This window comes from Perca fluviatilis, chromosome 4, assembly GCF_010015445.1.
Source record: "Perca fluviatilis chromosome 4, GENO_Pfluv_1.0, whole genome shotgun sequence".
Classification (NCBI taxonomy): domain Eukaryota; kingdom Metazoa; phylum Chordata; class Actinopteri; order Perciformes; family Percidae; genus Perca; species Perca fluviatilis.
Window position 1 is genome coordinate 27,388,024 of NC_053115.1, and position 16,410 is coordinate 27,404,433.

Below are 16,410 nucleotides of genomic sequence, written 5' to 3' on the forward strand. Positions count from 1 at the left end.
TGTCATTAAAAAGTCATATTGTAGTATAGTATGTAATAAAAAGTCATAGTTTAGTATGTCATAAAATAGTCATAGTATAGTAAAAAAAAAGTCATAGTAGCCATAGTATGTTACAAAACAATGTCAAATGTAAAAATGTCATTGTATAGTACCGGTATATCATAAATAAAGTATGTCATAAAAAAGTAATTGTATAGTATGTAAAAATGTAATAGTACGTCATTAAAAGTCATAAAAAAACTATAGTATAGTATGGCACTAAAATGTCTAAAGTCTTAGTAGCCACAAAAAATGTAAAAAAAAAAAATCCATAGTCTTAGTCATATGTCATAAAAAAGTCATATCAAATATACCATATTTCTTGTGTATTTTAATACGTCTTGCCACTTCCAAAAGTACAAGTAATTTACAGTATATATCCTACTCTCCATTTTGAGATGAGTTTTGAAGTCAACTGTGTGACCTGCAGCTGTTTTGTTTGAATTTGTTTGATCTACATGAGCAGTTAGTTTCTAAAACACTCTGCTGTATTCTGCTTCTGCCAACATTAGAATGTTCCCTGTTGTAACCGTTCTCTTAATATATCCATGGTTGAAACAAGCAGGTTACAAGCATAGACAGTATATAAGGTTACAAGCAGAACGGTGGTTATTACCTATATGTCAATGGTTATTACAAGTCGTGGTTCCTTGTATGGGTTATCGGCATGGATGTATTTTATTTATAGAGAACGGTTATCAGACAGAGAACGTCATGGCGTCGTACCGACGTAGACTGACGTAGACAGACGTTCTACACATCAGTCTCTCACTGCTGAATGTTTATTGTTTGAGGTAGCTAACGTTAGAGCCGCAGTCAACAGCAGGTAAGAATACAACATACCACTCGTTGTCATGTCGCGTTATATACATGCTAATTGGCAGATTACAGAATTTACCAAGGTTTATCTGGATGCAAAACGCTGGGAAAAACAGTCCACTTAACGCAAAGTTATTGTTCAAGTTAGCATGCTAACTTTAGCAGATGATACACGATATAACGTTAGGTACCGTTCATAACGGAATCGGGGCAAGTATGTTTCTTTCATACATGTTAAGGATAAATGCCTCAAACGCTTTGGCTAGCTAGCTAATTGTCGAGTTAACGTTATATGACAAGAGGCTCCGCATAATGCAGCATGTTTCTTGCTTGGCAGGGAGTTCCTAGCTTAGCCCAATATCTGTTTGTCTTGCTGTTGAGTTTTCACTGAGTCGTCAACGTTAACTGACAGAACAAAGAAAAAACAACAAAGCAATGTCGCTGTCATGTGTTTTACTGGTGCTGCTCATCAGCACTTTTAATTGTTATTTCGGTTCCATTTAGAAAGCAGTTGTTACACAACGGCCAGCATAATGTAAGGTATCCGACATCCTGATTCTTGCTGTGTTGCATAAGTTAGGCTAGCAAATGCAATTAGCAAGCGAGCTAACTTAGCTTACGTTAAACAATCACCACAAAAACACGTGGATGAAGTCCATTTAATCACCAACTCGAGTAGACAGCATCTTGGGGAACATTACGCTACATATTTTATGTACGGATAAAATTATGTTTAAAAGATTCAATGTCCCTAAACTCCCTCAATTATGTAGCTAGCTAACGTTACTAAGGGGCAACTCGACTTTTAAAATTCTAGCTATATGGTTATGAGTCGAGTGGGTAACGTTACTTCGTTCTTGCTTGATTTCATTTTATGTAGCTAACGTTAGAGTGGGGCTTCATAGGATCTGGTCCTGCTTCAGCCCCAGTTTGTGCCTAACACATAATCACTCTTTGTACATTTTAAACTTTTGCATTAATGAATGAATGAGTCACACTTTGAAAACTTCACTCAAAAAAGGTCACTCCTCACCTGAGGTTAATATTTGAAAATCTACAGTCATTTTAAATGATACACTGTCTTTTGTTTACTTTTGGTAAACAGTAACTGATCGTGTGACATTTATGTAGCCTAACTATTCTTGAAATAGCACCTTGAATTTGGAAAACTAAAATGTTTTCTTTTGTGCCACAGATATGAGAAAACTACTTACACTATACTTACACAGACCATCTACACTTTGTGCTCATTTGTATCAGCCATTATTAGCATTTTAACACAGCCCATATCTACTTTGAAATGGCATTTATTTTTATTTCTAAATAAAAGGGTGATATTTATTTACCAATATAATTATTTTTTTTTAAGTGTCATTAGAATGACAAGTGTAATTTGCTGCATTCAAGACCCACCAAAATAAACAACAACAAACAGTAAATAGCGTAAGGTTTGTACTGAAGATTATCCCGTTCTTAAAATGTATTTTAAACAATTTAATGAGAACGGTAAGCATTAGAAGCAGAAAGAGCAGAACGATTAGATCCAATTATGCCTGGGTGTAAATATGTTTTGATATTCCAGTTAGGCTTTTATAGTAAAAAAAAAAAAAAAAAAACTAATGACAAAGTTGATTTATTATTCTTTATCATGTGCAGATGTCCAGAAAGTGCCCTCTTGATAGCTATTACAATGTCTTGACAACACTGAGCAAAGTTCATTCCAAATAACTGCAGTGTTACTGATAAATTGTCATGTTTTTACAGGTAGGATGTTGCGGCTTCGCTGTAAGACCAAAAATGGGAGCCACATAATGCAGGGCTTAACTCATCAGTCCTGTGTGCAAGAGCTAAAGAGCAAGGTGGAGGAGCTGACTGGTATCCCCTGTGATGTGCAGAAAATTATGGTTGGTTATCCACCCTCCAGCCTTGATCTTAAAAATGGAGATGCTCACCTCAAAGATTACCCCATCAAATCCGGTATGTTGTCAAAACATCCAAAATATGCAGATGAATTAACACATTTATATGACTATTTTATTGAACTACACATTTTCAAGACATACTTAAATGATAATCAAGTCATTACACTTATGTTTTAGGAAAAAAATATAAAAAGAAATTAAGAAAACTATGGGACAGTGTTCTGTGAATTACTGTGACACAGTTTCTGTTAAAGACCAGTTGCTGTTGAATATTTTGAACTTTATTCTTTAATGCTTTTAGGAACCCAGATGAAATTCAGTTCACCCCATTGTATTGGGAGTAGCAGAAGAATCTCAAAACTTGGCAAACCTGTTATGCAATTTTTAGGTGTACTCACCCTCAACTCAACATTTAGTTAACAACTGGATAGCTGTAAACATGATAGATTCCCCCCCCCCTCCCCCTCTCAATCTCTTCTTACAAAAGTTTGACCAGGCTGTGTTGTGTCATCCTTTATAGGAGACACACTCATTGTTGAGGAAGAAAAAAACAAGCCAAAGCCTCGTCAGGATCACCCCACTGTGACTAAAGCACCACGCCTGGAACCCTCACCCGTGCTGGCGCGTCGAGTGGTCCCAGCTGACAACTCCTGCCTCTTCACCAGTGTGTATTATGTGGTGGAAGGCGGTGTGTATGACCCTGCTTGTGCCCCTGAGATGCGAGGCCTCATCGCCCAGATCGTGTCAAGTGATCCCACAGCTTACTCGGAAGCGGTGCTGGGAAAGACCAATGAGGAGTACTGCTCTTGGATAAAACGTGACGACACCTGGGGGGGAGCCATCGAGGTGTCTATCCTGTCCAAGTTTTACAAATGTGAGATCTGTGTGGTGGACACTCAGACAGTCCGAGTGGATCGGTTTGGGGAGGATGCTGGCTACCACAAACGCGTGCTGCTCATCTACGACGGCATCCACTACGACCCCCTGCAGAAAGAAACACCCGGCTCTGACGCACCGCCCCATACTATCTTCTCCACCACTGACGACGTAATCCTGGCGCAGGCCCTCGAGCTGGCAGATGAGGCTCGACGCAAGCGGCAATTCACGGACGTTAACCGTTTTGCGTTGCGCTGCATGGTGTGCCAGACGGGCCTGGTGGGACAAAAGGAAGCTCGCGAGCATGCCAAGGAGACAGGCCACACCAATTTTGGCGAAGTGTGAACACGGTTTTGTCTTTTCTCCCTCCTCACAAATACAACTATTCTGTCAATCTGCTTGTGTGATCCTCTACCTCACATTGTCCAGCAACATCTGTGGAGAATCTGCAGACACTGTGTGCAGCCTCTAACCTGTTCAGTATTACTTTCTAACTGCTGTCAGTTCTCAAAGTCAGAAATGCTACTGCAGCGCTCCGATGTCTTCAAACCGTCATTTTAGTCTGTTTAGAGATGGTTTCAAATGTGTTTTTAACTGGGTCAAGGAAAATATGCAAACCATTCTTAGGATTTGTCTTCTTCTCTTTCGGTAACTCGATGGCTGGGTTGTATTGATAACAAACCAAATAGTGGCTGATGTGTTGTCAATTAGAAAATGCATCAAATAGCCATTATTTACCTGTGACTGACTAAAGGTATACTTGATAAAACCCTGCCATTTGGCTCTAGAATAAGTTTAAAACAACCACTGAGAATTCTTTGCACTATGATGTGATCCTATTCACTGTTGTCTTAAGCGCGGCACACACAGTATGACTGTTATTCATCATGTTGGTTATGTAGCATGTTTTTTATTTCTCTTCCAATACTAAAAACTGATAATTAAGTCAATGTGGATGTCCAAATTGTTCAGCACAGCACAGGTGGGCTGTGTTAATGCTAAGCTGGATTAATTGTTATACATGACATCTCTTTGATTTTACTGAGCGGTGGCCATTCAGATTGATTGGATTTTTTATTTTTCCCGTGCTTTTTTTGATGTTGCAACATGGTTGATCAGTGATCTCATTTTAGATTTGACAGAAGAAATAATGGTGCTGAAAACAAAATCTGTAGCTCTTAGTTTTTTCTTCATGGGTACGGCAGTTTTTCAGGAGTGTAATTTTTAATTCTAGTGTGTAATTTTCAAATGTCATCATGCTGAAATCTTTTAAAAAATTGTGTTTGTTTTACATGGCTGCTTATTTAAAAAAACAACACTTTAAGCGGGATGAGGTGTTTGAGCGTTGTATTTCAGAACACGAGTTATGATGAGAGGGGAGTGTAGTGACTAGAAATCTGAAACGAGTGAGTGCAAGACATGCCGTATGAGATACATCCTGCTCACTTAATGCATTTACAGTACTGTTTAGGTACAGTCCATACATTGTGTTTAGCTAAGCAGCAATGCTGTGAATGCTTATTCAGCATTAACCATTTACCTTTGCAATTTTAATTTCAGTTGACATTTGCAGCCTAAAACTATAAGTTAAAGGCCATTTTGGTTTAACATGTAGTGCATGTTGGCCATAAAAAGCACCATTCTGTTTCACTGTATGTTTTGCACAACTGGAGCATGTTCTCACATTTTAGAAATCATCTCTGTACTAATTCCTTTAATACTATACTCACTGCCGAGAAGAATGAAGCACACACTTGTTTATGTTGAACCACAGCTCAAAAATGTTACATTTGCCATTAAGATAGTTGTAGGATTAGCTTTTTTTCCTTAAAGCCCAGTTTATTGTGGCTTCATGTTGTGCAGAACCATTATTTCTACTTCACATACAGTATATATGGTGACAATACTGGTACCGAGTTGTTGCCAAAAAAATGGAGTTTGACAGTGAACGACTTTGATTGGGGCTTCTTTCTTTTGTTGATTTGTCTTTTAGACTCCGAGATTAACAAAAGGCATAAATGTCATTTGAATGTGAATTACTATGATTTCCCCCTTCATTTATTACCTATTAGGTAGTTTATTTTAACATTGATTATGGATTAGTCAGCTTGCATAAAAGTAAAACTATGAAATGGCTTTGTTGTATTTTATATTTACCAAGTTCTCATGACTCTTTAAGGACAATAACAATGAATGTTGCACACAAAGCACTACAGAATAACTGGATTTACTTGATTTTTTTTTTTCTCTTTCAGTGTTGTGTCACAATTAAAAGTTATAGCCGATGATGTTGTGTATGAGTCATTTTGTATTACCGGTAACTTTTTTTTTTTTCTTCAGTTTACTCTTAGATATTTTTTTATGTTTCATGTTGGTAGTGATTGTCACAATTCTGTTCAACTTATTTTCTTATAATTATTGTAATAATACTTGTCCCTACATCAACCAACTATTTATAGCTCCTGTTGACAATCCATGGCCACTGGAAATAAACCCTGTTGGCTACACAACACTGATCCTGTGCCATCGTAGTGGGATTACACTACCTACGTGTTATTTTAAGGAAAATCTACCCTTTCTTAATAGGATCTTAAGATTTGTTCACCAGCTGTTTGTAGCAGCAGTGATAGCTGCTGCTGTTGGTCAAAGAGGTTATGTGAAAGATACAGAGCTACATTGCACTTATCATTTGCAGTTAGATTTTAGGCCTAATAAAGTTTGTGTCTATGAGGATGGGCTATTTAAAAAAAACAAATGTTTGATAAAGCCGTATGGACCTTTTCCCATGCCTCACTTGGATTTTCATTTGTTTCCTTCACAGGCATTTTTGATGGCATTCATGTTGACCTATAGCGGAAAACCCACAGGTGGAGATGGAGCCATCATTGTGATTACACATTTTTGTACACGTCTGCCTAGAAACATCCTGTCTTGCCAGCTTGCAGCTTGGAACAGTATTTTAGTTAGTGGTGGGATTTTAGCTGTGTCCCAAGTTTATACAAACTATGTTATAGTAGACAGTAATAGTAACATGTAACAAGTATAAATTAGAAGCAGTTGTACTTTATTTCCATTTATTGCAATGTTATACTTCTAATCCACTACATCTCAGAGGCAAATATTGTACTTTTTACTCCACTACATTTGTCTGACAGCTTTAGTTACTTTTCAGATTACAATTTTCATACCTTGAAACTCTCCTACTTCTTAAGGAGCAGATGGGCTAACATTTCACCTGGATTCTACCTCCTACCAGCTCACGTGACAAATAAAACTGATTGATTGCAATAAATAAACTATTTATAAACCCTCTTGGATCAGTATTCACAGTGTGTATTAGTACTTTTACTTAAGTAAAGGATCTGAACACTTCTTCCACCACTTGTATAGCTACAGTATAATGATAAAAGCTGACATGTCAATCAAACTCTTGGTATAACTCATTCACCATTATTGATTACCAGTATTGGCCAATTCATTGTTTTGTTGATCAACAGAAATAAGCAGTTTTGATAATCCATTGCCATTTAATACATTTTTGGAGAAAACAAGCCACTCATTCTCTACTTCTTTAGTTTCTCAATCGTGAGAATTTGTTTTGCAAAACAAGCAATTTGTAGATTGACAATTTTCTGGCATTTCATTGATTTATTGAGAAACTAATTGGCAGACCGATCGATAATGAAAAGCAGTACTTACAGGATCAATGAAAATACAAAGGAATAATGTCAAAGGTGTACTTTTTTTTTTAAGATTGTGTGTTGTCGCAAAGGTGACTTAACTACAACACGTCGTTTAACTAGCCAGCAAGGGTTACTATAGTAACAATCTCCAGTGACGTTTATGCAACGAAAAGACGGCTTACATTTCCTTTTACAGTATAGAAACGACTTACTTTTCGAATAACGGCGCGGTTAGCGGAGAGAGTTGCAAACAGGAGATAATGATTAGCAGATTACTGCAGTTGTAGGACGACAAAGGCTCGTGCGTCTTAAGGAGAATGCTGCTCTCCGATTGGCTTAAAGCTTAGGGCACAAAGTCCCCCAGGTAACACAGAGCCGGCGGCTCACTAACCCGCGTCTTCACTTGGACAATAAGCAGAAGATGGATAACTAAAGACTAATGAACGGTGATTCAAACAGGTATGTGCTCAATGAATGCTATTTCCAGTTTGTGGTCAGTTTAATCTACTTAAAAAGTTAGTTCAAACACCTCTTTATATAATTTAGTTGACATGGATGTTTTTGCATATTTTGTAAAAGACAGCTTTTGGGGAAGATACTCTTTATCACAAAAGGACAGGGAGCCCAATCTACTTTAAACTAGGTCTGCTCGATTATGGAAAAAAATATAATCACGATTATTTCGGTCAATATTGAAATCACGATAATTTAACATGATTACTCGTTGACTTTTGGAAACCTGTTGCAATTATTGAACTTAAAAAACAGTGGAAAACGTTAAATAAATCAACAGTAAAAAATAAATAAATAAGAGTTTACTTGCAAAACGTAATGAGCTAAATAATTGATTCTCAATTATTCTGTTTTTGTGATCATTGGGAGCCAAAATCATAATGATTTATGACGATACGATTACATTTCAATTAATTGCACAGCCCTACTTTAAACCTGAATCTGAAGGCAGAGGCTAAAAGACCTGTGAGGGTTAAAATAAACTTAAACTAAAATTAGGGATGATTTGAACCAGCTGTACAATCCCAATGCAAATAATGCATTAAGGATAATACAAGCTTGGTCAGTTGCTCTTTTATAGCCACAATAAAACGTAACTGCAACGGTGTTATTGGAACAGAGATTAATGTTCCAAGGAGTTTCACAGGGCACTTACATGTATTGTCTTTTGTGGCAGTTGCTGTGCTGATAGGTGTATCTATATACGGAGATAACATTGTGATGTGTTTTCACTGGAAACAGGGGTTAATGACTGACTAAAGTCTTAGTCTGAGGTTTTGTTATGACAAGGGAAAAAACCCAGGTCACACTACACACTTAACAGCACAGGACTATATACTATAATACTTAATACTTAGGGAAGGTCAATTTGATTACCAAAAATGAATAGCTTTAAAGTTTAAAAGACTATCGATATTGTTATTTGCATGTGATCAACCCATATTGTGTCAGGTTAACACAATAAATGTTATCTCAGGTTCATATCCTGAGATAACATAATAACAGGATATGGGGACATTTACATATTAGCCTGGCAATAGGGACTTCAATTGTTTTTACAGGGATGGGATGACATGGCAAAGCATGAACAGAGAACAGGCGTGCTTTTGTGCCTCGATTGGCCCATATAGCAGCCCTTCCTTCTCAGGTATTGAAACTTATCCAAATGTGGATTTCTTTTCACTAGGATCAGACAGAGGTTCCTTTATACCAAAATGTCCAGCTTTATAGTAGGAAAGGAAAATGTATTTATTTTCTAAAATGTGTTTGTTCTGGTAGAAATTGCACGCTCAAATTAAACAACTTTAAAAACAAACAACCAACAATTTTGAATGCTCATTTACAGTAAAAAGTGTCTCACATTGCCAGAATAGTGCCTACATTTTAGCATCCCCAGAAGAAGACTAATCCCTAATCATTGTATCACCATTTACGTTCTCTTTGTATCTCACCACGTAAAACTAATGATAATTTCTGTGGACGAACATACACCCACATTAATAATGTTGCAGTAAGACAAAAGGGTCAAAATGGATATCATATGGCTTTCAGGGGATCATTGCTGCTGCCCCCTACTCCCTCTGAAACTGATCCGGTTGAGGAGGATTAGGAGTGGCATGTGTGCTGTAATCTGAGTCACATGCAGTTAGAGGACTAGTTAGATATCTGTCAGAAACATACTAAACTATGATACCCTGTCAGTAGTCTGTCCAGTAAACAGAAATGACCGATTGATTAAAAGATTTTCTAGATTTCGAAATTGCTCAAACTTTACTCGTCCATCTAAATACATGCAGCTTCTAAAAAAAGGACCATTGCAGCGGTTTTTCGCCAATTAGCTACTAGACTATGCTTTACATCGTTGTGAACCATATGCCAAATATACTGTACTCTTTAAGATGGACGTCCAGGCAGCCACTCATCATTTTTAGTACATGTAGAGTCTTAAGACTAACATTAGATGATCTTTTAGTTAACATTTAGTCACCTTTAATTGGTTTCGTTTTTCTCAAAATGTAGATTACACTTGCACAGTAATGCAGTTGTAAGTATGGATTGTTTTGAAAACTAGTTGGTAGCTTTTTAGAGCTAAAAACAAAAGTTGCCTTCACAAACCTATGTTATCAGGAGTCCAGACCTAGGAGAAGACTAAGAAAATATGGATGTTGTGAAAATAACAGTTTACATTTTTCTTGTCTTGCATTAATATGGTTGCTGTTCTGCAGCAATGGATTCTTCCGTGTTGGGGTTTGACCACTTACACTTCAATGCAACAATAGTTTTCTGAAACTGCCTAAAACTGAGCAAAGAAATTCTTACTTTTTACTAAAACAAAACTTACCAAAGAATGTATTGCCTATCTAGAAACATTGTAGATAGACTTAATCTACAGAGGCCGCAAAGGGCTTTTTGTTTTAGGAATTTATAAACACTTTTAATTCGCTTGAAATACTTTTTTTATAAATTGTCTTTCAACAACTTTTTTGAATTCTCTCACAATATTTCTTACATTATTTTATGATATTATCCCTAGAGCTCCTGCAATGCATACAATAATGCTGTGCCAACCACTGGATACATTTGTTATTTAATGTGTGAAGTCAAAATTGTGCACTCTTGTCCAAGTCATGCTAAGATATTATAAATGCACTATTAAGGCACAGAATCACACAATATATGCCATGTTACAGTATATGCTAATAACATTAAAATAACCCAGAACTAATTTAAATCCTGGGTTGATATAACACCGGGTTATCCTTACATGTTTGACTGTGTGAATATTTAGTCCTGAGCTAATAGTAAAGACAGATCAGCCAGATCTGGAGCTGTCCAGTCCCCTGTGGTGCTGATTGCAGTTTATTTTCCATCCTCCCCATGTCTGCGTACATTTAGATTGGCTCCAAGCCATGTGTTGTTGATCAGTGTCTGTGCACATTTTACTACCCATTATTATAAAGGAAGTCTAAATTATTTTCCAGCTAAAATATTGCCCTATGGCAGTTACATCAGATGTGGTCAAAGCTCTCGAAGCTCTGTGGTTGATGCTTTGACAGACAATCCAGAGAGAAACATACTGAATGTCACTGAAACTTTTGGTCTGCTTTAATGCAACAATTTGTCAAACTCTGATCTGTGCTTTGTTGGTCAGTAAGTGCATGTTGAGCCCTGCAGAATGAGTTTTCTTTGCCGGACATCTGGCATGATGAGTATCCTCAAAAACCTCATACAGAATATCAGTATTGATAGCCTCTGTGTTCTTAATCTTTACTGTTCATTGGTGGTCTGGACATTGCTGGAATCTGTTTTTTTTTTAATAACAAGAACCAACTTATTGGTTAAGTCCAGTGTACATATTACTGTCTCACTTACTACTTACTACTCTCATTGAAGTCCATGTGTCAGATATACTCTTAAAACTTTATTTTACTGTTTTTTCAAGCATATTGGCTATTACTTAATAATAAAACAAATGTCTATTGAGCCTCCATGACATCACACCAGTGTGCTATTTGTTAACTAGATACACTTTTATGCTGATTAGCAATTGCTGCATAAGGTTAGAACTAAAGCAAGTGTAAGGTTAGCGTAAAAATATTGCCAGAGATATAATGTTAAACTACTGCAAGAGAATGCAGTAGGGAAGTATTTTAAAGAAACTTCCCAATGTGGTCCTTTAGGGATAGATTTCATACGTTATACTTTTATACTGTACAAAAATGCAAGCAAACCAACGACTGTTTGGAAGATAGAACTAAAAACCTGTGGGAAAATGGTCCACAAAGACAAAGTATAAAGAATGTGGTTAAAATAGGCAAACTAGTATGGTCCATTAAATAGAAATCTACTTTTGTTTAAAGCTTGTAAAGTAACCATTTGAATGTATTCCCTTTTCACAGAGTGAAACACAACAATCTGTGCCACCAACCTTGGATACACTAGGGCACTAAGATGCCAAAAAGCGATACCTGGCCAGGTGGTACTGGATTAGAGACGATGACTGGCATGGACAGTGCTGGCAGCTGTGACAGCGTTGTCAGCGCCAATTCTGCCTTTGTAAGTTACTGACCTTACCCTCTTGAATCTGAGAAACGTATTAGTTCTACTACAACTCATACAAAACAACAGGAAATATCAAGACAAAACCATGTAGGTAACTGAGCTGAAACATAAAAGCCTAGGGATGCATCTGGTTTCATAGTTTTGTATTTAGAAGTGAACACTTTAAGGCCTTAAACAATCTCCTATGAAACAGGGATGTTAATTGTTCTGTTTTGTTCATTTCTAAGAGTGTATGTCACCTATGGGATATGGAATTGTGGAATTGATGTCAAAAAGAAAACCCTTCTTTTATGTATTACAGAGTGATGATAGTCTGGAGCACCTGTCTGCTGAAGAGAAGGCCTGTCTCATGTTTTTGGAGGAGACTATTGAGTCTTTGGATACTGAGGAAGATAGTGGACTGTCCAATGACGAACCTGACCAACTGCCCAGCCCTGGCAACCTTGCTACCAAACGGGCTGACCTGTCAGCCTACGTGAGCAAAAGCAAGCTCAACAGTGAGTTCATCTCTAGGCACAGATGCAGAATTAACATTAATGAATAAAATACTTTCTAATGTTCTAATTGTTTGTTTTTCAGGTTCACAGAAACATGCCTCTGCGGAACACAAGAAGGAAAACATTGACACCAAACTCATGCTGAGCTACCTGGTTCCGACACCTTTTGTTCTGGCAAGCAGCTCTCCATGTTCTGTACCCAGTGGAAAGTTGAGTGTCCCTCCAGACAAAAACATCAGCTCTAAACCTCACTTCACTCCTTCAAGCAACAAACCCGATCATAAACACAACCAAGTACCTTTAGAGGTCGATGTTGTGATACCTCCTCCCACCAAACCCAGGGACTACTCAGTTAGGACAGCTGAAGGTTTAGCCAGAGGTCCTCTGTCCTATGAGGCACTTGTTCATCTGCGAAGAAGTGCCTCCACAAAGAAAACGCCTCTATGTCCCACAATTGATCATACTATAGAGTTGGACAAGCACCTTCCTGTCACAGTGGAAGACCCAAAACTCGGAAATCTGCCAAGATTTGACAGATCCCACTCAGAGGCTTTTAAGTCTAAGACAGGTCCTCCGGTTGTGGCCCCCAAACCAAAAAAGATTCCTTCCAATATATCCGTGAAAACACAAAATGAAGCATCCATAACCTCAGACTCTTCACACAATGTGAAGAATGCAACAGATCCCCAGGTCGTAAGACTGGAAGCTTTGCAGAAGCTGGGTCTCCTCAAAGACCAACCGCCAGAGGTTGAGACAGTAGCCCTGCTGTCTCCCCCTAAATCTCACTCCTCTCTGGACCACACACACAACAGATCTACAAGAGGTCCATCAAATGTTAATCCATCAAGAAGCCCATCGTTTTGTCATTCTAAAGTGCCCACAGAGCCCAAAAACAAGCCTCTGCAGAACAGTGCCAGTTTCCATCACTACTCCAGACGTGAGCAACAGCATGTGTCTGTACCACATCCGTCTCAATCCAGTGGATTGAAGGCAACTGGTCTGGAGCGCTCTGCTACCCTGGACAACCACAGAAACGGTGGAAACTGTCAGCCTGTACCCCGCAAACCCGCAAACTCGGTGGGATACACGGTGATGGTGGTGCCTGGGATGGGAGCCGATCGAAAAGAAGCACTCCGAAAGCTTGGACTGCTCAAAGACTAAAACAGGTAAACAGCAGTCTGCCTGCCAGAGTACCATCCTCTTAAAGAGAGTTAAAGCATTAAGTGGGAACTTGGCAACCATGGCAAACTAAAGCAGAAGAGGATGAAGAGAGGAGGACAAATTTAAAGGGCCAGACCAGCACTTTTAATAAAGGTTTTAATACAGGGGACTGGACTTACTCCGATTCTCCACTGGGCACGGTGTGCTGCGTTCCGGTTTTGTTCCGTCCACGCCACGCGCCATACCACACCGGGAGCGTCTCAGAAGCGGCGTGTCTTGCTGCCCGACTCGCAGATTTGATTGTCTCCACAAATACTTTACAGAACAATCACGTGTTTATTAAGCTAGTATCTACCTTCCAGTCCAAGCATTCCTGCAATTAAACTCCATGCCTTCTCTTTTCTGGTGTGGTCCTTAAAAAGAAAACTGTGATATCTATTATGGTTTTCAACTTCCAAGATTGTAATCTGTGGTGGTGTAGGAGACATAAACGATATTGGGGGGTGTCTTTTGGTGAATTGACTTGATAGTCTCGCTGTTTTACTTCCTACTCGGCTGTCCGAACCCCCCCGTGGCTCACGTGAAAATAGACCTGGTGCGTATCTTTAGCGGAGCGGAGAGCAGCTTCACGCACGCTTCTGGGACGCGCCATGGCACAGCTGATGGAATATCAAGCATTGACTTGTATGGCAGTGATTGATCGCGGGGCCCGCGGCGCCCGCAGCGCCTCCAGAACGCAGCGCAGACGCGCCCGGTGGAAAATAGGGGTTACGTGCTTGACACTAAGCAGTTTTTTTCCAAGTTCCAACTATTGTTTTTCTGTAGGTTTTAATCTGAAAATGCAAATTCTACCTTTCAAACGCCCGAGGCTCTACTTTTTACAAATTGATTAAAAGTATAGGTTAATGTAATGCCCTCTAATCAGAATCTCTTATTATGTTTGCTTTATCAAATTTCTGTTAAATACGACTTGACAAGACCCAACAGGACACCTAACAATCCTAAGAGTGCATACGACTAGGTTGCTGAATATTTAAAATAGATTTCTGCATTAACTAGCATGCACACACAAGTTTATGGCTGTAAGAAATGATTTGTCTGAATTCATCAACAGAAAGAGATATTGTAATAACCCTGTATGTGCACAAAAATAACATTTTAGATACTGAAGCAAGCCATAGTGTGGCTTTCCGTTAATCTCAAAATCCTTCCTCATTATATTGCGCATAATATGCTGCTCCACTGTAATTCTACTTAAAGGAAACGTCAACAGAATTGTTACTAAATAATTACTGATTGTTTCATAACTCACAAATGTGCCTAGAAGTGGATTGTTGAGTACATTTCTTGGAGCAAAGCCTCACAGAAGAAGATCATAATTATTGTAAAACCAAATTTTGAAGTGTTTTGGTTTGATTTTTCAGTGTTTTCTAAGCTTGAGTAGCAATCAGCAATACATCATCATTGAGATCTGATGCATACCTACCAACATTAGGCTGTGAAAAAAGAAATTAAGAAATTATCAATATGGGGCAAAGTGGGACAAAGGTGAGAACCCATGAAAATCGGGAATGTTGGAAGGTATGCTGATCAATCAATAGCTTTTGATTTGTTTCTACTATTTTATGGTTTAGATGGTTTAAAAAAAATGTGTGACCGACCGTGTCAATGTGACTGCCTTCATTGTCTAAATACTGGAAATGTTCAAGAATGGAAAACAAGGCTAATGTGATATAGTGTGTTATTTTTACCCACTCTACCATTTCCATAAATACCAGTGGAAATAAAGTCTGCAGGTTATATATTGTGTATTGTTATCATTATCCTCACACATTTAAACACAGTATCACACCTTACGTCAGCCCAATATAGACTTGTGATTTGAAATGGGATTAACTTGAACTTGTACTTAATGGTTTGCTTTTTCAGAGCAAGTGTGACACAAAGAAGCACAGGCCCTTTAATTCAGCCAAACCATCATCGCTGTAAACATGCACTGTGGATTTTACATCTCCGCTTCATCCAACACTCCACTTACACAATGACTATCAAGACAGTCACACTACTCATCTTACACGCCACTCGAGCAACGAGAAAGCCTGCTCAGCTGCTCATCCATTATCCGATTATCCTGAGCCCCGCCTCCGTGTGAGCAGACCAGTGCTTTCCCTTCTCTGTTTTCTTAATAACCCTTGCATGTAAGACTTCTAATTCCTACCACTGACTTATTTGAATGGCTAGGCATTCGTTATGCAACAGTCTTGAATTAGTGTGTGGTCGATTATTGCGAGAGACGATTACAGTTACCTTCTCTGTAGTGTTATCTATCAGTAAGGCGAGGGGGTCGCCTAATGGGGCCAGGATCTGTGTCGAGTATGTCTGCGCGCAGGCAAACAAAGGGTGTCAAATTGTGAAACTGACACGGCACTCTGCCGGTCAAGTAATATTAAACAATGGATGAAGAAATCAGGCCATAGTCAAATTTAGGAATTAGATACCTGGACAGAAAAGTGAGCTGCATACGGATTGAGTTTATCAGTAGAGATACTAATGCAAAAATGGCATTTTCAAATGTTGCTGCTGTGTTGAAAAACATTTTCTGTATCTGCTGTAACTCCCACACTAGAAATAGAGACTACATCATAGGATTATTTTACATAATTCATTATTAAAATAAAATAAAGCAACCTTTTGATTTTGGCATCAAAAGCACTTTTCAAGATTAACACATTTGTCTAAAGAATAAATTAGGGTTATCTCATCTTTATAAGTCTAAAGTAAACCCACACTGCTGACCCCAGAGGTCATATGTACTGTAACAGGAGATTACCGTCTACT

At 38.4% G+C, this 16,410-nt stretch overlaps 2 protein-coding genes across 2 annotated transcripts; both read left to right on the forward strand.

Annotated features, from left to right (window-relative positions):
• The first annotated feature begins 745 nt into the window (after positions 1-745).
• On the forward strand, positions 746-5,944 carry yod1 (YOD1 deubiquitinase). The gene is made up of 3 exons (XM_039798805.1): positions 746-865; positions 2,623-2,835; positions 3,301-5,944. Exons 2-3 carry the CDS (start codon positions 2,628-2,630, stop codon positions 3,999-4,001), a joined length of 909 nt encoding a protein of 302 aa, XP_039654739.1. The 5' UTR covers positions 746-865; positions 2,623-2,627; the 3' UTR covers positions 4,002-5,944.
• A 1,768-nt stretch (positions 5,945-7,712) lies between these two features.
• On the forward strand, positions 7,713-15,374 carry zgc:158258 (uncharacterized protein LOC791186 homolog). Its single transcript, XM_039799133.1, has 4 exons — positions 7,713-7,798; positions 11,752-11,908; positions 12,216-12,411; positions 12,494-15,374. The coding sequence occupies exons 2-4, from the start codon at positions 11,804-11,806 to the stop codon at positions 13,570-13,572; spliced, it is 1,380 nt and encodes a 459-aa protein (XP_039655067.1). The 5' UTR covers positions 7,713-7,798; positions 11,752-11,803; the 3' UTR covers positions 13,573-15,374.
• Positions 15,375-16,410: the final 1,036 nt, after the last annotated feature.

Coding starts and splice junctions, on each gene's coding strand:
- zgc:158258 (XM_039799133.1), top strand. CDS start 11,804: ATGCCAAAAAGCGATACCTGGCCAGGTGGTACTGGATTAGAGACGATG. Junction 11,909..12,215: donor TCAGCGCCAATTCTGCCTTT/GTAAGTTACTGA, acceptor TATGTATTACAG/AGTGATGATAGTCTGGAGCA. Junction 12,412..12,493: donor GAGCAAAAGCAAGCTCAACA/GTGAGTTCATCT, acceptor TTTGTTTTTCAG/GTTCACAGAAACATGCCTCT.
- yod1 (XM_039798805.1), top strand. CDS start 2,628: ATGTTGCGGCTTCGCTGTAAGACCAAAAATGGGAGCCACATAATGCAG. Junction 2,836..3,300: donor AGATTACCCCATCAAATCCG/GTATGTTGTCAA, acceptor CATCCTTTATAG/GAGACACACTCATTGTTGAG.